The following is a 23704-nucleotide window of genomic DNA, read 5'->3' as shown; positions in this document are numbered from 1 at the left end:
CTGAAAAGGCTGCTGCCCCTCTTCAGGAACCACACGTTTGTCTGGCCTCTCAACAGATACCCCTGCGTTGTGGTTGCACCTACGGTACGGCTATCTGTATCGCTGAGGAGCGCAAGGCTGCCCACCAACGGCAAGGTCCATGGTTCATGGGGGGATAAGCTGTTCTTAATCTGTGTTTTTTTTCTTTTGTCCATTTATTTATTTATTGTTTAGAGACATCAATTAGAAATGAAAATGTAGGTCGTTTACTGGTTACGACGCAATACGGTAGGTTTTTATGTTGTACTGCACTTTGCAACAAACCAGCGGAGAACACGAAACCGGTATACAGATCAATAAATCTTACCTCAATGTAAAAGCGCAATTGTCTCACGAAATGAAAAAAAAAAAAAATACTGCCTGCCAAACGCTAGATACGAACCCTGCGATCTACGCACTACTGTTGCGCATGTGAGTCCCGAGCCCTACTTATGCGAAAACTTGACTCGTGTTGGGATGATCTGGCGTGGCAGACCCATAGACTCAACAGCTACACAACAGCTACACAGGCGACGAGGTACATCGCCTGGTTACGTCACACGTTCAACATCGCCTGCAAGATCCGGGCAATTGCAGAGGGCGGGATTATTGGTAGTTGGGAGCTCCAACGTTAGGCGCGTTATGGGGCAGCTTAGGGACTTGGCTGACAAGAAGGGTAAGAAATCCAATGTGCACTCCGTGTGCATACCGGGTGGAGTCATTCCAGATGTGGAAAGGGTCCTCCCGGATGCCACAAAGAGCACAGGGTGCAGCCAACTGCAGGTGGTTGCTCACGTCAGTACCAATGATGTGTGTCACTTTGGATTATAAGAGATTCTGTCTGGTTTCTAGCGGCTAACAGAAGTAGTAAAGGCTGCCAGCCTTGCTTGCAAGATGAAAGCAGAGCTGACCATTTGCAGCATAGTCGACAGGACCGATTGCGGACTTCTGGTACAGAGCCGAGTGGAGGAGCTGAATCAGAGGCTCAGACGGTTCTGCGACCGTGTAGGCTGCACATTCCTCGACTTGCGCCAAAGGGTGTTTGGGTTTCGGGTTCCGCTGAATAGGTCAGTTGTCCACTATATGCAGGAGGCGGCCACACGAGTAGCAGGGGCTGTGTGACGTGGACTGGGTGGTTTTTTAGGTTAGAGGATCTCGGGAAAACACAAGGAGGGCTTCAGTCACAAAGGGTACGGGTTGAACACAGGAAACAAGTAGATACAGGAACCATTGGTATAACAGTTGTAAATTGTCGTAGCTGTGTTGGGAAAGTACCAGAGCTCCAAGCGCTAATAGAAAGCACTGATGCTCAAATCGTTATAGGCACAAAAGCTGGCTATCGCCCAAATTTTTGCGAAGGACCTAGCGGTGTTCCAAAAGGATAGGCTAAACACATTGGCGGAGGCGTGTTTGTTGCTGTCAGAAGTAGTTTAACTTCTCGCGAAATTGAAGTAGATATACTTCCTGTGAGTTAGTAGGGGCAGAGGTCATTGTTGGCAACAGGAATAAAATAATAATTGGATCCTTTTACCGACCTCCCAATTCAGATGATACAGTTGCTGAAAGATTCAAAGAAAACTTGAATTTGATTTCAAACACGTACCCGAATCATACGATAATAGTTGGTGGTGACTTTAATTTACCCTCGGTATGTTGGCGAAAATACATGTTTAATTCTGGAGGTACGCATAAAATATCATCCGAAATTGTGCTAAACGCATTCTCTGAAAATTATCTCGAGCAATTAGTTCATGAGCCCACGTGAATAGTAAACGGTTGCGAAAACACACATGACCTTTCAGCAACAAATAATCCTGAGTTAATAACCAGCATCAAAACCGATTCAGGGATTAGCGAACACAGGGCTGTAGTAGCAAGATTGAATACTGTAATCCCCAAATCCTCGAAAAATAAGCGAAAAATATACATATAAAAAGCAGATAAAAATTCACCTGACGCCTTCCTAAGAGACAATCTCCACTCATTCCAAATTAATAATATAAGAGTAGACTAGGTGTGGCTTAAATTCGAAGAAATAGTATCGGCAGCAATTGAGAGATTTATACCAAATAAATTAACAAACGACGGAGCTGATCCTCCTTGGTACACAAAACGGGTTAGAATACTTTTGCAGAAACAACGAAACAAACATGCGAGAGTTAAACAGACGCAAAATCCCCCTACCAAAGCAGAGTTACTAAACACAGCCTTCCGAAATGCCTTCACAAAAGAAGACGAAGTAAATTTTCCAGAATTCGAATCGACAACATCTGCCAACATGAGTAACGTAGAAGTAAATATCCTCGAAGTAGTGAAGCAACTTAAATCACTTAATAAAAGCAAGTCTTCTGATCCAGACTGTATACCAATTAGGTTCCTTTCGGAGTATACTGATACATTAGCTCCATACTTAACACTCATATACAACCATTCGCTCGACGAAAGATCCATACCCAAAGACTGGGTTGCACAGATCACACCAATATTCTAGAAAGGTAGTAGGAGCAATCCACTAAATTACAGGCCCATATCGTTAACGTCGATATGCAGCTGGATTTTAGAACATATATTGTGTTCGAACATAATGAATTACCTCGAAGAAAACGGTCTAGTGACACACAGTCAACATGGATTTAGAAAACATCGTTCCTGTGAAACATGACTAGCTTTTTGTTCACATGAAGTACTGAGTGCTATTTTCAAGGGATTTCAAAACGATCCCGTATTTCTGGATTTCCAGAAGACTTTTGACACTGTACCACACAAGCGACTCGTAGTGAAATTGCGTGCTTATAGAATTGGTCTCAGTTGTGTGACTAAATCTGTGATTTACTGTCAGAGAGGTCACAGTTCGTTGAAATTGACGGAAAGTCATCGGGTAAAATAGAAGTGATTTCTGGCGTTCCCCAAGTTAGCGTTATAGGCCCTTTGCTGTTTCTTATCTATATAAACGATTTGGGAAACAATGCTGAGCAGCCGTCTTCGGTTGTTTGCAGATGACGCTGTCGTTTATCGACTAATAAAGTCATCAAAAGATCAAAACAAACTGCAAAACGATTTAGAAGAAATATCGGAATGGTGCGAAAAGTGGCAGTTGACCTTAAATAATGAAAAGGGTGAGGACATCCACATGAGTGCTAAAAGGAACGCGTTAAACTTCGGTTACACGATAAATCAGTCTAATCTAAAAGCCGTAAATTCAACTAAATACCTAGGCATTACAATTACGAACAATTTAAATTGGAAGGAACACACAGAAAATGTTGTGAGGAAGGCTAACCAAAGACTGCGTTTTATTGGTAGGACACTTTGAAAACAGACCTACTAAGGAGACTGCCTACACTACGCTTGACCGTCTACTTTTAGAATACTCTTGCACGGTGTGGGATCCTTACCATATAGGACTGACTGAGTGCATCGAAAAAGTTCAAAGAAAGGCAGCACGTTTTGTTTTATCGCGAAATATGGGAGAGAGTATCACTGAAATGATACAGGATTTGGGATGGACATCATTAAAAGAAAGGTGGTTTTCGTTGCGACGGAATCTTCTCACGAAATGCCAGTCACCAACTTTCTCCTCCGAATGCGAAAATATTTTGTTGCACCGACTTACGTATGGAGGAACGATCACCAAGATAAAATAAGGGAAATCAGAGCTCGTACGGAAAGATATAGGTTTTCGTTCTTCCCGCGCGCTATACGAGATTGGAATAATAGATAATTGCGAAGATGGTTCGATGAACCCTCTGCCAGGCACTTAAATGTGATTTGCAGAATATCCATGTAGATGTAGACGTAGATCACTCATCTCTTTTGGGATTTTTCTTACGTTAAATTGCTTGTCTCAGCGTTATCTACGCCGCTGCCGAGTTTTCTTAAATGTTAATAAGGATCACCCTGAATATCGGCTACTAAGTGGTAACACTAATAAGTGCTTCGAAATTATTCTGGCTTTTTCCTAAGTAATTCATGAAGTCGTCTGGTTTAGTATCTCTGCGACTACGAATCGGATGGCTGGAATGTTCATTTTCGGCATTCCATTTTTTCTCCCAAATTCTACGATTTTTCTTTCGAAGGATGTATGAGTACATAGCGTACACACCGCTGGCGACTGCCACAACTTTCTTCCTGGCGTCGTCCATACTTTCCATCGAAGATGTAAACTGCTTTAGAAGTGCGAAAATATACTAAATACATAAATGGCCTTCAAGACGCCGCACTGCCCACCATACTCTTGGTGAGGCACAGACACAGTTCCTGAAATCCGTCGCCTGTGGTCTCTGGCCTATCGTGCATGTACCGCAGTCCTGGACCCGCGTATAAATCATGCAATCCACCGATTTATACCACACAGAAATGGCTCCTGCCTGCGGGCAGATTGGAGGGACTAAATCCCTTTCTCCCCCGGTAACCTGCGGAATTGTCCTGTCACGGAAGTCCGCTCGTGTGTGGGCAGCTATTTTTATTTTTCTAAAATAGGATGGATTCACTGTTAAATAGGCTGTCTGAATAGTAACTAAGCTCTTCGACATAGCTTTTACGTGTAGTCTTCTCGCCAGAGACCAGTTTATTCCAGCAAGAAACGATGCTGCTGCCACACAGCGGCAACTTGTTCCACCTGGAGAGCGACCAACGCCACAATGGCGGCGACTAGCTTGAAGCTTCGATGAGAGATGGCAGCACCATCAAATAAAACAGCTGTTCGTCCCAGTGCCGCTGCCCGTCATTTGTAAGCTGTGTGTTGGTGGGAGAACGTCGTGTTGTTGTTTGTGCCGAACGCGTCGCGCCGCTTGTTGTGATATATACAAAGTGACAGGTATTAGCATCAAGTGATTATTTCTTGTTGCATCACAGATATCCACCTCTGTCTATGCAGATCAAAGTGTGCTGATAAAAGAATATATCCCGACAATCTTGTGATGAGGGTAGTTGAGTTAGAGAAGCAGTACACTTGTGTTCAAACTTTGAGCATTGTTTACAATCCGTTCGCGACTTTTTTGCAAAGCAAGTGTTGTTGCATATTTGTTTATTTAGAGAAATTCATGCCTGTAGGTGGTGGAATATTAATTGCTAACAATAATTCCCTGCTTCTCCCACCGAATTTACAATTTATCGGCATATTACATCCAAAAAATCTTTTAGAGTAGACGCAGGATTCTCTCTAAACCTCTGATGCGAATTCGATTTACAGTGTACCTGCCCATAAATAAAATTTCAGCCTCAGTCATCCTATGTGTATTATTTAAAAACAACATGAATAGTTAGTTTTGACGCTTTTTCGTTGTCTGCTGAGACTGCTGTAACTGACATAGTGTATTGGTGTTTTAGCCGCTGCTTTTCACCATGAATGAAGAGAACCTTCATCTCGCCCAGGCTATGGTTGGTATGGATTTAGAAGACCGGCCACAGTCTCCAAAGAAAACTGTTGTAGGAAGAGTGCAAGAGAAGCTTCAAGGTTTCAGGTGAGTGTTGCTGCATCATACTCGTGTAACATTGTTAAAACGCGCGATCCTTATGACACTGTGGGGGTCATGTCAAGTTTGTCTTTATTAGTGCAAGCATTTCATTGTTTACAAGGGCCTACAAAGATGATTAGCTTGGTTTTAAACCATTTCATCGTGCACCAAGGGAAAGAATTAAAATGATATTATGTTTTGATTTGTTAGACCCACGATGTTTGATCATTTGCGCTTATAAACATTGGCTAAGTGCCATATAGCAATTTTGTTTAGTTTTTTGCATTTGAGCAGAGAGTGTATGCTTCGCTACCTTGGTATAGGAGTCAGCTACTTGTTCCATAAGTCTGATTCACAGTAAACCTCTTGCTGGGGAGCGTGTCAAGAAAACAAACATTGAACACTAATACAGAACAAAGTCAAAAAGTAAAACACTTGCCCTCAAGTATAAGTGCCCTTGGTCTTACCATCAGGCATTCATTAAAACATAAACTTTAAAATTTATACAGCAGTATTTATAACACACTCTTGTAAATGATAAGCATTTAGCCTTATTTACAAAATAATTTATGGTGTAGATATAAAATGACTTATTCCATCTCATTATGATTTAGCATGCAAATGATCCATGGAACATGATATTGTTTTGTGATGAGTACTACATTGATCATTAGTTGCAACATGACCATGAGAGAATGTTACTTTGTGACTCAGACTGTTGTAAATACAATTGTTTATAGTGTCCCTTGATGTGTTATTTAGTCTTGGAGTTGCTCCTGTACTGGACTGTCCTGCCTCCAACATTCTTGTATGTTTCTCTGGGATCTTGTGTACTTTAAGTGTAATATGTTTTGTGCAATAAAAAATTGTTAGTGTCCAGATATGTAAGAGCCTAAACAGTGATTGTTGAAAAAATGGAGTATGGAAGTGGAAGAAGGTGAGTGTGACTTAATAACAGACCCAGGACTGAATAAAACAATGTATAGTATCATAGGCATACATATTTGCAACTATGGATCTAATGATGATGATGTCTTAAAGATGTGTCAGCTCCTAGGGTCAAGGAAGTGTCCGATTCCACATGTCGGCTTTGACCCTTGACATAAGCTGTGTTGCATGACGTCATTGTGGTTTTGAGTTGGATCATGTTTGTAGATGGCATGTTGTAGTATTTAGTGTCATGCTCTTGTGGTAGATGTTCATGTTTGAAGATGTTTATGGTATTTGGTTATGTGAGTTTGTGCAATTATTCTGTGAAGCTGTCAGAAGACTGTACTGTATCATCAGTGTTTTACACTGATTTATTGTTTAGTGGGGTTTATGCATTCATGTTAGTATCAGGTATGATTACTGTTGTGTGTTATTTATGTGGTCGCAGGTACAAATCCTGCTTCGGGGATGGATGTGTGTGATGTCCTTCGCTTAGTTAGGTTTAAGTAGTTCTAAGTTCTAGGGGACTGATTGCCTCAGAAGTTAAGTCCGATAGTGCTCAGAGCCATTTGAACCATTTTCTTGTTATTTATGGACTGAAATGTGGGTGTTGTGTTTACAAGAGCTATTGAGTAGGTTGGGAGTGGTTAAAGGAGGTGGAGTTTGGGGTGTTTGGAGGATTTTGTTTCGTTTTTGCTAGTTTTTTGTTTGGGTGGGGGGGGGGGGAGGGGGTTCAGCACTGGATGGATATGTACCCAGTAGATCAGTTGATAATGGGAGGGTGTCTCCATGGTATACAGCCACTTTAAGGAAACTTCTAAAGGAGCGGAAACTACTGCATAATAGGTCAGTAACAAAGCATGGGGCTATACAAAGATAGATGCTGAATAGAATGCATTTAGCTGTCAATAGAGCAATGTTGCATGAAACCTTCGATGACTACCATAGCAGAATACTGTCAAATGATCTTCCACAAAACCCAAAGATATTTTAGTTGCCTGTAAAACTTAGTGTCCAGTCACTTGCGAATGAGACAGGAACTGAAAGTAAGGGCAGCAAAGCAAAAGCTGAAATCCTGCACAAAGGGAAACCCAGGAGAACTGCCTCAATTTGATCCTCCTACCAATTTAAAAAAAAATGAGTAAATAATTGAGAGTATTAGTGGTGTTGATAAAGAGCTGAAATCGTTGAAACTTAATAAAGCTCCAGGGCCCAATGGAATACCTATCAGGTTCTATATTTAATTTGCTGCTAAGTTAGCCCATTTTCTAATTATAAGCTATCGTTGATTTTTCAAACAAAAAACATTGCCTAGTAGTTGGAAGAAAGTGCAGATCACACCTTTTTACAAGAAGGGTAGTAGAATTTAACCTTAAAATTACCATCCAGTATCCTTGTCTTCGATTTGTTGTAGAATTTGAAACGTATTCTGAACTCAAATATAATAATGTATCTCGAACCCAATGACCTTGTCCATGCCAATCAGCATATGACACACTGAAAGCTTTAGATCAAAGCAGTCACGTAGATGCAGTATTATATGATTTCCAAATAGCATTTGACTCCATACCACATCTACACTTATTGCCAAAAATACAATCATATGAGGCAGCTAGTGAAATTTGTGACTGGATTGAGGATTTTTTGGTAACGAAGACACAACATGTTATCTTAGAGGGAGAATCAGTGACATGTAGCACTAACTTCTGGTGTGTCCCAGGGAAATGTGTTGGGTTGGACCCTTGCAGTGCATTAATCACCATACAGACATATTAATAGTAACTTCGGACTTTTTGCAGATGAGGTACTTATCTGTAACAAAGTTACCACGTAAATATTCAGTCAGATCTTGAGTAGATTTCAAAGTGGTACAAAGACTGGCTACTTACTTTAAATGTGCATTTTACAAAGAAACAAAAACAATATGACTATAATATCAATGTGTCACAGTTGGATTCGGCTAACTCATACAAATACCTGGATGTAACACTTTGTGGGGATATGAAATGGAATGAATGTATAGGCTCAGTCATTGGTAAAGCATTTAGTAGACTTCAATTTATGGATATAATACTGGGAAAAAACAAACAGTCTGCAAAGGAAACTGCTTGCAAATCACTCGTGCCATCCATTCTGGAATGTTGGTCAAGTGTGTGTACCTGAACCAACTAACACGGGACATTGAACATACACAGAGGAGGGAAGCGTGCATGATCACAGGTTTGATTGACATGTGAGAGAGTGTGACAGAGATGCTGAAGAAACTCTGCCAGACTCGTGAAGATAGACATCAACTATTCCGAGCAAGCCTACTTACACAGTCACAAGAACCAGCTTTAAATGATGATTTAAGGCACGTACTACAACCTCTTACAAGTCGCTTACACAGGGCTTTTGAGGACACAATTAGATTAATACAGCACACTCGGAGGCATCAAGCCATCGTTCTTGCTGTACTCGATACTGAATGGAACGAGAAGAATTATAACTGGTACAATGGGATGCACACACTGCCCTGCATTTCATAGTAGTTTGCAGAGCATAGATGTAGATTTAAACTTTGAATTATAAGCTAGAAGGCACTCTAGAGAGGGTTTTGATCCCTATGTCTGAAAGAGCTAATTTTAAGTACAAATTGTCAAAAATGTTCAAATGTGTGTGAAATCTTATGGGACTTAACTGCTAAGGTCACCAGTCCATAAGCTTACACACTACTTAACCTAAATTATCCTAAGGACAAACACACACACTCATGCCCGAGGGAGGACTCGAACCTCCGCCGGGATCAGTTGCACAGTGCGTGACTGCAGCGCCTTAGACCACTTGGCTAATCCTGTGCAGCTACACATTGTCATTGGCATTATTATACATTATGATGTTGAGGAATAATAAAACTGGTATGCCAATTATGTGTGTGTGTTTTTATTGCTTCAACATCATAGTGTTATTAGTGAAGTAATGAACAGAATACTTCAATGTTTTCTCTATGTGTATTCTATATCGGACAATATTTGTGTTTCCAAAACTGAGTACTATATTTACTTGGGAGGCAACTGACCTGAAATACAGCTGATTGCATGATTTGAACAGTAAAGTACCTAATACCCTGTGAAGCTTGATATGATCCAAATTTTGTAAATGGAAATCTAAATGAATGAGAATGAAGTCTTTCATGACAGCACTGTTTTTGTAATATGTTCTCGGATTTTTTGCCATGTCAGTTCAAGATAAAATCTTGAGGTTTCACTGATTATCTCCATCTTCATCAGGAGCAATTGACTGTGAAAACTGCTGCTTTGGTGGTCTGATATAGCCCTCAGATAGCTTCCAATTTGTTGGTGATTATGTAGTGCTGTCGCAGTTGGTGTCAACATCTGTGCTGGTGGTGGCACCCCTCCCGAAGCAGTGTGTATATTGCAATGAATATTTCCATCCCTTCTTTGCGTCAGAAGCTCAATTCCATGCACTGCTAATATTGTATCTGCTGGCACAATGTTCTTCTCGCACATTCTTATTTCTACAGGATCTTTAATTTCAGGAACACAGTATGTACTAGCCTGGCACAAAACTTTTTTTTCATCAAATATTTTTTTTGTGTTTACTTGTAATAGTGTTTTCAGCGACCCCATATTTTTCCAGTTCTCAGTTTTTAATGTGATGGTGATGTTCTGCACTATGGTTGGAAACGGTACGGATAGTACTTGCTTCTGCACTCACAAGAGATGTTATAAATACCAAGTATTCTGTAGCTGAGACTGTCCTTAACAGGGCGTAGCATCTCCTTTGTCTTCTTAGGAGGTTGTAAAATAGGTCTTACACCTTGTCTTCCCAGGATGTTGTCTATTTTGGTGGCTATAGCACTGTAGAAAGGAAGGAATAGAATCGGTGGCTCATCATGTGAATGTTTCACATCTTCTTTTCTAGGAGAATGCTGCCTTCATATCATGTGAACCATAGCCATTCTTTCAGAACATGTACTTCAGATGATTAATTTTGTAATCCAAGTATCCCTTATCAGAAAAGTTTTTGCTCTGTGTAATCATTTATTTAAAACTACTTTCTTCTGGACGGGATAATGAAAACTCTGGGCACTAAGATATAAATCTGTGTGCACCAGCTTGCAGTACTCTGAATGGCTGAGACATTCATCCAACTTTCATTCTACCAAAATGTATTATGGTAACCACTTACTTCTTGTATGGCTGTAAATTTTATGAAACTGCAGATGGAATGGCTATGGGCTCTCTGTTGTCTCTAGCAGTGACTGACTTTTTTATGGAAAATTTTGAGGAATGTGCATTAAATTTGTCTCTCCTTCATCCATCTTCATTTTATTGTTATGTTGATGAAACATCTATGCTGTGGGCATATGGCGTAGAAGCTCTTGAGGACTTCCTTGAACATATGAGCATTATCCACAAAACATTTAGTTCACTTGTGAGACAGAAAGAAAAAATGCTGCCATTTGTAGATGTTTTAGTACAACAAAAGTTGGATGGATGTCTCAGCCAGTAAGTGTACTACAAGCCAATGCACACTGATTTATATATTAGCACCCTTAAGTTTTTATCAGCCAGTCCAGAAGAGAGCAAATGCTGTTTCTGATAATTACCACTTGGATTCAAAAATTAATCATCTGAATTACGTGTTCTGAAAGAATGGCTATGGTTCACCTGATATGAAGTCAGTCTTCTCCAAGAAAAGGAAACATGAAAATATCAAACATTCACATGATGAGCCACAGGCTGTATTCCTTCCTTCCTGTAATGCCGTATCCAGCAAAATAAGCAGAGTCCTGGGAAGACGACGTATAAGATCTATTTTCCGAACTTCTAAGAACAAAAAGGAGATGTTATGCCCTGTTGGGGACTGTCTCAACCTCAGGTCCCATGTCATTTACAACATTCCTTGTGAGTGTGGAAACAATTGCATTGGTCAGTCCATGCACACCATTTTGGACCTGTTCAGAACATCAGCGGCATACAAAAATCAAGGCCTGGATAAATCTGCAGTTTCTGAGCACCGCTTTACAAACAAACACCATATTATTGACAAAACAATAATTTTGTCTGGGCTCCTACATACTGGGCTTCTGTAACTAAAAAGGTTGTGGAAATAAGCTTGTGCAAGAAGAACTTTATCTTTGACCGTGGTTAGAATCTTTTGGTGCATGGAAGTGAGATCTCGATGCAGAGAAGAGGCATAGAGATTCATTGCAATTTACTTGCTACTACTGGAGCAGATTAAATGTATTTGAAATTGTGAATAAGGACAACCATCAGCTGTAGAATGGAATGATGACAATGATAATTTGTGCTGGATCAGGACTTGAACCCGGATTTCCCACTTATCGCGAGCGGTTGTCTTTCAATTTGGCTACCCATGCACAACTTATGGCCAAACCCAAACTTCCACATGTAGTCAACTATGCATCTATGACCTGTACTTGTACATCCTTTATGTATATTCCTGTGCAGGTCAGACATTGTACTTGAAAGTCACTTGCCCAGTATCGGCAGAGAAATAAGATATTGCTGTGCCTGTCTAAAGGATATGCAAAATGCCGCAGTGCCTGTTTCTTTGGACATGCATTCATGTCCAAAGGAACTTCGTATCATAACCAGAATAACACGGGCACTACTGGTGCAGTGGCACCACCAGCGCAGATGCTGACACCGTCTGCAACAGCATTACATAATTTCCAACCAATCAGAAGCTGTCTATGAGTTATATAAGACCACTACAGCAGCAGTTTTGACCGTCAGTTACTCCTGACAAAGACGATGGTGGTAATCGTTAAAAACTCGAGGCTTTACCCTGTATTGGCATTGCCCAAAAGACCAAGAGTGTTTTGCACAATTTAAACGAATTTTTCTTATTTAAAACATTTAGCAGGACATTGAAAAGTAAACTGTTACAAAAAATAAGGACATCAGTCTGTTGTATTAGATTATTACTGTGGCAAATAAGTTATCGAGTTACTCATTCTGATGGTCATCAGATAAGTTGTATACATGCAGACTATTACATACATTTTCATTTCATCTCTTTATTTTAAATACACTGTCGACTTTAGTACCAACTGTAATTACAAAGGTGGGACTTCACAGATTTCCTAGTAATATAAGTATTATGTTATCCTCCTGGTAGTTCTGTGATTGACTCAAATTGTAGCAGCATGTCTCACTGTCTTTGCCCACTGCTACAACATTGTTTGTTGAGAGTGCTTATCTGATTGTATAGTCAGCATGTGCCATCCCTTTACCACAGTATAATGGTGATGACAGGGTTTTGTCTTCATTTTCAGTTTGTTTCTATATTGTCACTGATGTTGTGTAAGCATTTGTGAGGTTAAGTGCTTCCAGTTTAATGTGGGGAAAGCCTTTTGTGTGATTGAGTCATTGGGATAGCAGATTTAACTCTTTCTCTTTTTACTTTGACTGGAGCTGCATTTGAGCCAACAGAAATAGTTTCACTGATGGTGGCTGCTGGATTTTCAAGTGTGCCAGTTATATAAGAATGTTAGTGGTATTCTGTATTAGTAAGGGACTCCTCACTTTTGCAGGCAGTGGGTTTATTCATAATTTTATAATATATTGCCTAGACAATAGCTCCACTAATCGAAACTACCATAGTTTTCTACAAATATTGTTATCCATACAGCAGCTTTTTGGCAGTTCAAGATACGATTTTTTTAACAATGAATAGTAATTTATCTATTTAATATGATGTTGGATAAAAATCATGAAACACAAAAACAGTGGTATGAGAATAGACAACTACTCACATTATCATATAGAAGGTTCGATTATATATTATTGAAAACATATGTATAAACCTTTTTCACTTCTGATTTCGTAGAACTGAACATGACTCTCTCTGAGATTAATAACCAGTAATTATCAAAATTCTTACTTGCTCTATATGGATTATTATTCTATAATACAGAAAAGTATTGTGCAGTCACACCATATCTCTGCTTCCAAATCTCTCTCTCTCTCTCTCTCTCTCTCTCTCTCTCTCTCTCTCTCTCTCTCTCTCTCTCTCTGTAGACACTCTCTCCTCTGCTACAGTGATATTGCGTGCTTTGGAGATCGGTAGATATACACCAGTTTCCAGTCTAGGGCAGATAAATTCGAAATGATGCCATAACTATTATTTTTTGTGTTGTGTTAGAAAGGTTCTTGATTACTTTTATTACATAAGCAGTGTGATAATGCCATGTTGTAACTGTGATTGAGCTGGTGTGGATGATATTTTCCATATTCATGTCGGTATATTGTTTACATTTTTATTATATTCACTTACTGGATATCAGAAATTGTGTGTTTCTTTCCATTATACATTTTGTAAAAGGGAAATCATGTTATTTTGCATTAAAGCTATTTTCCAAAGGAAATATGTGTGATGCAGAAGAGGAACCTGATTTTCATTTTCATCTGGTTTCTAAAGCATAATTTTGCCACCATAACATTATTAGAATTATTCTTATTAGTGTTCTCATTGTTTGGATTGTGGTACAAAAATCTTTACTTGATTGTTAGTGTGCAACTAATGTGAAAAAGTAGTAATATGCAGCCTAGTTGTTCAGTTGTGGAAGACACCTGTTAGTTACAGTATAAAATAACGTTGTCATAGTATGATGCTTTTAACACCTTTGGTGGGATGTGTGACTCACTGGTGGGGGAATTCTGTCATTACTGTTCTAACTAATGTTAATGAAGCACCTCATCTTTCTTTTAAATATACACTGCCTGACATCTAAATGAAGCAACTAGAAGACATGGTTGGATGTCAGTGTAACTCCATACATGTATACACCACGGTGGATATGTAAATGATAAATAATTCAATTTTTTGTGTCAGGTAGAACAGGCACCAAAGTGTGTTAGTGTAGTTTCAGTATTGTTAGTAGGCTTTGTAGGGTGTATAAGCGATGAACAGTTTTCGCTGTTAAGTAGTTGCTGTGAAAGATGCAGAGATATTCCGAACTCGTGTGTGAGAGTGATAACAGCACCTCACAGAGTTTAAAAGGAGCCTCACTGAGGGTATCTGGTTGCTGGTTGGCAGGTGTTAACAGTACAATGCAAATGATCACATTTGAAGTTGTTCTAGGTCTGGGAAGCATGGGCTGCTGTTGACTGATGTGCTGTGTTCAGCGTTGAATGGTGGATACACACTGCACTGCATGACCACCATGAGCAAGAATAGGGGAGGGATCCCAGTCTTCCAATGTGGAGAAGCACAGCGGTTTCTCCTGACTGGTATGGAAGGCCATCAGATATGACTTCTTCATGTCATGGCTGGTTGTAACTGAGGAACCTCTGACAAAACAGCAGTATGGCAGAGACATCCTGCATCTCATGTTTTACCTACATCTACATGGGTATTATGCAAATCATACTTAAGTGCCTGGCAGAAGGTTGATTGAACCACCTTCACAATAAGTCTCTATTATTCCAGTCTGCACACAGAAAAAACAAACACCTATATCTTTCCGAGCGAGCTCTGATTTTCCTTATTTTATTGTGGTGATCATTTCTCCCTGTGCAGGTCAGCATCAACAAAATATTTCTGCATTTGGAGGAGAAAGTTGGTGACTGAAATTTTGTGAGAAGATTCCGCCTCAGTGGAAAATGCCTTTGTTTTACTGATGTTCACCCCAAATCCTGTATCATGTCAGTGACACTGTCTCCCCTATTTCGCAATAGTATAAAACGTGTGCTGACGTTCTTTGAACTTTCTAGATGTACTCTGGTAAGGATCCCACACTGCACACCAGTACTCTAAAAGAGAACAGACAAGTGTAGTGTAGGCAGACCTTCAGCAGATGTGTTACATTTTCTAAGTGTTCTGCCAGTAAAATGCAGACTTTGGTCTGCCTTCCCTCAACATTTTCTGTGTGTTCTTTCCAATTGAAGTTGTTCGAAGTGTGTATCGTGCAGCCATTTTCCAACAGGACAGTTCTCATCTCCACACAGCAAATGTCATATGAACTGTCTGCGTGATGTTGAGGTGCTCCTATGACCAGCAAGATCCGCAGATCTGTCACTGGCAGAACATTTGAGAGACCGGATCAGCTCCATCGTGGTGCCAGTATCCGGGGTGTAGAGGACCAGTTAGAGCAGGTGTGAGAAGCTCACCTCAGGTGGAGGGGGAGGGGGGTGTACAAAGGCTTTATGACACCTTTCCCAACTGCATCAGTGCTTGCACCACAAAAGGTGCAACTTTGTTGTGGTGATAGGTGTACACTACCACCGTTTTTTTCTGTAAGTTGGCTCAATTTTGTAGTCGCCGAAATAACATCATATACCCTCTCAGCCTGTGAAGTTTCATTTTGTTTCCTCCTCCCCTTGTGGGTGCTTCACGTTTTTGCAGATAGCATACTTTATTGGTAATTTGAATGATAGGGTTGGAGTTTTAATCTCGACTCATTGGAAATTTGCTTTGCTTGTCTTCTGAGCCTTATGAGGAATTACACTTATATCAGTGTTGGAACAATATTGATTGCCATGACATTGTCTGCTTATAATGTTATTTCGAATTCCCTCCTCCTAAAATGACCTGCCCTATTCAGCCCTATTTACTTTGTTTATTTCAAAAGGCTGTTATCATTTTAGAATCTGCACTGTATTGCACACACCTTTAGTGAAAAGAAATTTAAGCATTTAAATTTAAGCATTTACATTTTCTTTGAATAGGACTAACCTGTTCTGGCACAGCTATTATGGTTTCGTATACCAGACTTTACTACAAAAAGCTTTGTTATGTATCTAGGCTTATTTTAGAATCCTCTGTCCATGCTCTTAATTTATTGGTGCAGCAAAAGTGCAAATGTGTTATCACTAACTCATAGAAGTTAATTGGCAGAATCTGTGACAGTTTAGTATCCTCAGGTTGAAACATTTGGCTCAAATGGCTCTGAGCACTATGGGACTTAACACCTGAGGTCGTCTGTCCCCTAGACTTAGAACTACTTAAACCTAACTAACCTAAGGACATCACACACGTCCGTGCCCGAGGCAGGAATCGAACCTGCGACCGCAGCAGCAGCGCGGTTCCGGTCTGAAGCGCCTAGAACCACGCCACAACGGCCGGCAAACATTTGGCGAGCAACTTTTTACCTCTCTATTCCCTTTATTCATTCTCTCAGCTTTCGAATGGCCATTGTGTTGTTTGCTTTGACTATAGATGATCTGCTGTGAAGAATAGAGGAACACAGCGGACCTGTTACAGGTCGCATTCGAGGGGACGACGATTCAATCCCACGTCCGGCCATCCTGATTTAGGTTTTCCTGAAAGGAAACCTGATCCTGACGCACTCTACAGTATCAGCTCTTAGCACGAAGGTAGCCGCACGAATTTTGAAGGTGAAAGAAAATGTTGTCACTAGTATTTCGAAGAAGTAAGGACGTATCCTTCCACTGAGGTCCGCGGTTTTAAGAGACGAAGTGCAGACTTTGTTTGGGGAAGGGAAATTAGCCACCCCAGCATATCCTTAAAGTGATTTATGGAAGCCAAAGCGCTAGAACGGGCATATGAACTGTCATTCTCCGGAACTGAGACCAGCGTTGGGGGATAGGGGACAAATAACAGACCACGCTGGTAGTATCTGCTCTCTGACAATCTGGAAACGCTGTAGGCTGCGGCACTTCCTGGAGGAAGTCTTGTCTTCTGTTCAAAGTCTCCTGGTATGTCTACGCCCTTGTCTCGTGATAAACAGTGCGCCTCTGAATTCAGTGGTCGAAACTGCTCGTTGCCCGAATTTTTAAAGTACCTTTCTTCTGGATGCAGAAGTCATGTGTGTAACTGCAGTACAGCTACAATGTATTCCACTTTCTGCCACACCGGTGATAACAGTTCGGTCCAGTAACATTTTTGGGAAGGGTTTCTTGACTGACCGTCCGCCTTTGATGGTCAAATGCGCCGGTCTCCGGGGCCCCGATTGCTGGCACCCGGTAGCTGCCGTTGCGGCGGCATTGTGCTCTCACAGCTCCCGATCATCCCTTTGGAGATTATAAAATGCTCTACGGTTGTTGAGTGGTGCGCCACAGAAAATGTTAGTGTATGCATTTAACGTTCGGTAGCAACGGGGACAAACAACCCGTTTTGATTACAGTGGGTATTGTATAACACTAATGTCCAAGATACTAGTATGACTCAAAATTAATTTTTAGGTTCTGAACCAACCGGAATACCTTATTACGTTGTTTAATGTTATTATCAATGATTTACATCTCGTTTCTTTTCCTTTTAGAAGCGATTTTGCATGAAATTCGTGTGCTTTCGTCAAGCCACAGGGAATAACTTTGGCGTAATGTGTATTGCTGTTTATGTTTAATTCCTTACGGCACATGTATGCGATAAACTGTGTGAATACCTGGCAGTGCAGGCTCCTAAACAACGCAGGCACACTGCACATTTTGAGTTGTACGTATTTATGGAGAAATTAACAGTGATCGAAATCTACACTCCTGGAAATGGAAAAAAGAACACATTGACACCGGTGTGTCAGACCCACCATACTTGCTCCGGACACTGCGAGAGGGCTGTACAAGCAATGATCACACGCACGGCACAGCGGACACACCAGGAAACGCGGTGTTGGCCGTCAAATGGCGCTAGCTGCGCAGCATTTGTGCACCGCCGCCGTCAGTGTCAGCCAGTTTGCCGTGGCATACGGAGCTCCATCGCAGTCTTTAACACTGGTAGCATGCCATGACAGCGTGGACGTGAACCGTATGTGCAGTTGACGGACTTTGAGCGAGGGCGTATAGTGAGCATGCGGGAGGCCGGGTGGACGTACCGCCGAATTGCTCAACACGTGGGGCGTGAGGTCTGCACAGTACATCGATGTTGTCGCCAGTGGTCGGCGGAAGGTGCACGTGCCCGTCGACCTGGGACCGGACCGCAGCGACGCACGGATGCACGCCAAGACCGTAGGATCCTACGCACTGCCGTAGGGGACCGCACCGCCACTTCCCAGCAAATTAGGGACACTGTTGCTCCTGGGGTACCGGCGAGGACCATTCGCAACCGTCTCCATGAAGCTGGGCTACGGTCCCGCACACCGTTAGGCCGTCTTCCGCTCACGCCCCAACATCGTGCAGCCCGCCTCCAGTGGTGTCGCGACAGGCGTGAATGGAGGGACGAATGGAGACGTGTCGTCTTCAGCGATGAGAGTCACTTGTGCCTTGGTGCCAATGATGGTCGTATGCGTGTTTGGCGCCGTGCAGGTGAGCGCCACAATCAGGACTGCATACGACCGAGGCACACAGGGCCAACACCCGGCATCATGGTGTGGGGAGCGATCTCCTACACTGGCCGTACACCTCTGGTGATCGTCGAGGGGACACTGAATAGTGCACGGTACATCCAAACCGTCATCGAACCCATCGTTCTACCATTCCTAGACCGGCAAGGGAACTTGCTGTTCCAACAGGACAATGCACGTCCGCATGTATCCCGTGCCACACAACGTGCTCTAGAAGGTGTAAGTCAACTACCCTGGCCAGCAAGATCTCCGGATCTGTCCCCCATTGAGCATGTTTGGGACTGGATGAAGCGTCGTCTCACGCGGTCTGCACGTCCAGCACGAACGCTGGTCCAACTGAGGCGCCAGGTGGAAATGGCATGGCAAGCCGTTCCACAGGACTACATCCAGCATCTCTACGATCGTCTCCATGGGAGAATAGCAGCCTGCATAGCTGCGAAAGGTGGATATACACTGTACTAGTGCCGACATTGTGCATGCTCTGTTGCCTGTGTCTATGTGCCTGTGGTTCTGTCAGTGTGATCATGTGATGTATCTGACCCCAGGAATGTGTCAATAAAGTTTCCCCTTCCTGGGACAATGAATTCACGGTGTTCTTATTTCAATTTCCAGGAGTGTATATTTAAGGTATTCAGGAAGATCTAAACCAAGAAAATGGCCAATTTTCGGTGCTACCCAGAGTGTACGAAAGTTGATAACGCCGTGTCAGCAAAAGTCTATAGGGATGCCTAATTGCTGCTACAGACATTTAGCACAGGGGAACTACAAGGGCGTGCTGAAAAAATGCCCCCATTTTTTTTTAACTGACAAATCTTAAAGCTTGCTAATGAAACAATCGTTATTAACATGTTGCGTCTTTATTCTTCGTGCTTACATATTTCTTAACACAGCCACCCTGGCGACAAACATTTCTCCCAACGAGAGAGAAGCTTGTTGATACCGCCAGTGTAGAAGCTTTGTCTTTGTTGGCGGAGCCACAACCTCACCTCTGTTTGCGTGGCTTCATCACTATTAAATGATGCCCTCGAATGTGTGCTGTAAGTTATGGAAACAGAACAAAATCGGATGGGTCTGTATTCGAGATGAACGACCATAGTGAAAACAAGGCGTAGGATTGTTGCAGATGACGCAGCCCTCGTGTGTGTGTGTGGGGGGGGGGGGGGGGGGGCACTGTCATGCTGAAAGAAAGAGTGCTCCATGTGTGGACGAAATCTTCGAATTCGTGCTTTTAGAAACTCGATTACAGCACGCTGTTTCTCACGCACCGAAGCAGCTACGTTACACACCGCCGTGTTAACACGCTAAAGCTGTGTATAAGGAAAGTATGACCATCCTTTTCTCCTGCATTTGCCGCCGTCCGCAGTTCAGGATTGGCTGAAACCGCATAACCTGACATTAGCAGCTATTGTGGGCCCAAGCGTTACGAGTGAAGCATAGGGAGTGTTGTGTATCTTCGAAATTTTAAGTAGAATAATCCCTCAGTGCTGTGCTTTCGACTGTTCCGCTTCGAGGCAAAAAGGGAGCAAAACTGTACAAAATTCCTTCCGAAAGGAGAGATTCAACAAAATGCAGCAACTCCACTTAACCATTCAGTTAATTTTATTCATTTCTGGCCTTTTGTCTTTCTCTCATTTTTACATTTCTGTTACTTAGTTTCCAATCCTTTCGAACAGCATCTTAGAGATAAAACTGCCACTGTCAGCACATAAAACGAAAAATAGTGAGTGGTACCATACACTTACAGAGACGTAAAAAATTTGACTGATTGACTGTACAGTATGGTTTAAACTAATTATTTGGTTTTTTTAAATGATAAAACATTGTATATATAAAAGAATTAAAACCACACGGACAAAGATTCCAAATGAAAAAGAATGATTTGGCAAAGGATTAGAAAATTTAAAAAAGACACATTTGAAGCAAATAACCGAAGAAAAATAAAAATTAAATAAAGAAAAATTATAGGGACGTGACAGGATTCGAAGCCGCCACCTTCAGTTTCTCAGTCTAGAACGCTATCCATTAAGCTTATTTTTTTCTTTTGTGCAGACCTATATTTTTTTAACTGAAGGACCGGTCTCTGGAGCAAAGTGGGCAGGAGTCATTTTACGAGGCCTGGCCACAATGTCTCCGCCGCCAAACAGAAACGTATGGAAGGGGTAAATGGCCACAGGAGAGTATTCATTTATTTATTGACAAAAAATGACTTATCTCTCAAAAAGATAAGTCAAAGTTACACTTCTCTAACACGCACATGCGGCATCGTTACTCCACGCACGCCGCCGCCGCATCTTCATGGCATGTCTTCTCGTAATGTATATATACCATCGCTATCTGTTCATTTCCTACGTGTGAAAGTATCAAATTTTATCTCCTGCCATGTATAATACAGCTACGGAGCGGATCGTAGAAGATGCTTCGCAAGAAGTTTGAAAAGTATTGACTGTACTTGCGGTTTTTCACAGTAGCACAATGACGATCGGTCAAATAGTTCCAAAAATTCACGAGTTGTGTGACAAGACCTTCAAACAACTAATGAATCGCGTGACCTCTGATCTACGAGACAGCGTTGTGTTTCGTCCTCGGGTAATAAACAGCGTCCGGGTAGCGTGAATCGCCATTAGCGCGCGACATTCGTAAAAAGAGAACCAAAATGTTACGCACAAAATACTAGCTCTTATCCGCCGGCCCACAGTACACCTCATCTACATCTACATTTTACTCCGCAAGCCACCCATCGGTGTGTGGCGGAGGGCAACCTCGTGTTCGTCTGAATCCTGAACGTTGCAGTTCATACATGAAGGCGAATCTGCAAGATGGATCCTATGAAGTCTATCTCGAGTATTCTCTTTTCTGTATCAGGTCGAGCGTACGTCTGAATCTAACGTTGCCGCGTTGACAGTGCGCCATACTACGTCCAGTGCACGGTAGGCCATGTCAATTCGACGACATTAGGCGACCGGCGACGAAGTAGGGTGCGATAAATGTCACTTGGCGTTGGTAAGCGAGAGACAGGGAGAACATGCCGCACGTACCTGTACTCCAGATAAAACCTCCGAAAGTAAGAAAAGGGCACCGGTATCTCAGTAAGCGCCAACGAAGGGCCAAGTGAATATGATGCCAGATATGCATACTAACTATAGAGACACTGCTTGATGATGAACATTGACAAGGCCAAGTCTGCCCGTTCTTTAGGAAGAGTGTGGGAGTCGTAGGGAATCTTAAATATCATTCTACAGCTGACAAATGAACCGAATGCCGCCATAAGGTTCAGAGCTATGAGATTAGGCATCGGTAACATTTGCGCTACATGCGTGATTAGTGATGCCTGACAGAAGTTTATTAATTCGGTCCGTTGATGAAGGTCCAAAGCACGGGGACGATGATCCATAAGTGCAGCACGGATATGTCACAGGCTCCGATAATTAAGGGTCGTCGTGCGTGTGATACTGTCTGTGAAGTCGATACGAAGACTGCGGATTTTATTGCAGTCTGAGTGGGGCGACGCTTGAAGGTGCCGTCCCAGTGCCAATATTGTGTACATTAAACGGCTCGCCTGAGGCGCACCTTACGTGGCTAACCAATCCAAGGCTCTGAGCACATCATGTTCGTCACGAATAGTTAACATCAGATCATCTGCATGCGCAGTGCACCTAAAAACGAAGTCACCAAGAGACAAGCTCGTGAGGCGGTGTCACAGACCGCGCAACAAAGGTTCTAATGCCAAAGCGTACAGTATTGTCAATAATGGGCATCCCTGTCCAACAGAGCGGCGAATTTGCAAGGTGTTAGACAATCTACTGTTGACAATCACTTTCGATGTTGCGCCATATAGGTGATGAAGTACCACCTCGACATAAGCGCCCGGGTAATGCATATTCTGAAGAACAGCGGTTAAAGTACGTATGACTGAAGCTGTCGCAGCCAGCTCTCCTGGTACATTACGCACCTTAGCGACGGCAGTTACGTCGCTATAGCGGCACAGGGAGGGGTTGATATTATGCGTCCCACCCACGGATGCCTGATCCACTGAAAGGACAAGAGACGTCGTACGCCGAATTCGAGCTGCCAGTAGACGTGTGAAGCTTTTCATATCAAGTTCAAGAAAGTTAGTGGTAGAGAGTCCCTAATAAGTGATCCTCCGCGAGGTTAACGGATTGGGATGATGACACCCTCCACAAAGGCAGCCGAAACCTCTGGCGTCATGAGCTCTTAATAGCCTCTGGAACGTTCTATAAAACTCCAGGGGTAACCCATCCGGCCGTCGTGACTTATTGGGTGCCCCTGTTCATATGGCATCCAACACTTTTCTTAAGCCACAGGTTCTAGCAATTCCTGTTGGAATTACAGAGTAACCATGGCGTTTGTCAAACCAGTGGCAACAACCATGATCTCTGGATCAAATCTCGTCTCCGCGTTACAGGTGAGAATAATGGGGAAAGAGACCCACTAGGCTAACGAGACACTGGTGTGAGCAGGTCTCTCTCGTCGCGGTATTGGTCGCTGAGCCTCATAACGCAACTTTAGCGATAAGAGCAGTTGGGAGAAGTACGGCATTCCTGAAGTCCAAAATTAAATCGTCTGTCTGTGTCTCACGTTGCATGTGGACCACGTAGCATAAGTAATTGAAAAGTAAAAGGGAATGGCAGGTGAATTTAGCGGAACAAATCAGGACCACAAGCGGAGGTAAATGCACCATGGCAGCGTTGACAAAGATTTCCAACGATGTTGCCTGTTCTTAGCTGCGCTAGGAAAAGCACGTAGCCAAATGCTCGTCGTACTCGTCATATACGGACTGTCAAGGGGAGGCACGAGCACTTATGGTTTTTATGCACCGTTATCTCCTGGCACTTTCAACATCGCCTTTCAAGGTATCTGTATTTAAGGCATAAAGTTAGACTTAATCTAGAATTCCTCATTTTTGAAGCAATTCGGCGTGGAGGGGGGCTTTTAACGTCGGTGTTCAATAATTTCAGCGCGGGGACAGCAAAGATACTGATACTAGTTTCTGCTCGTGCAACGTATG

General features: G+C 42.4%; 1 protein-coding gene across 5 annotated transcripts in view; it reads left to right on the top strand.

Moving 5' to 3' along the window:
• The first annotated feature begins 4725 nt into the window (after window positions 1-4725).
• The window catches only part of LOC126335033 (NAD kinase-like), a 904299-nt gene continuing 885320 nt past the window's right edge, over window positions 4726-23704 (top strand). For all 5 annotated transcript variants that reach the window (XM_049997888.1, XM_049997887.1, XM_049997883.1 and 2 more), the window contains exons 1-2: window positions 4726-4834; window positions 5347-5480. In XM_049997888.1, the coding sequence (XP_049853845.1) occupies window positions 5362-5480 (119 nt within the window). In that variant the 5' untranslated portion in view covers window positions 4726-4834; window positions 5347-5361. The remainder of the gene's footprint in view (window positions 4835-5346; window positions 5481-23704) is intronic.

The sequence above is a fragment of the Schistocerca gregaria genome, chromosome 2 (assembly GCF_023897955.1).
Source record: "Schistocerca gregaria isolate iqSchGreg1 chromosome 2, iqSchGreg1.2, whole genome shotgun sequence".
In the NCBI taxonomy this organism is placed as follows: domain Eukaryota; kingdom Metazoa; phylum Arthropoda; class Insecta; order Orthoptera; family Acrididae; genus Schistocerca; species Schistocerca gregaria.
Note: the sequence above shows the minus strand (reverse complement) of the source record. Positions and strands in the feature narration are given on the sequence as shown.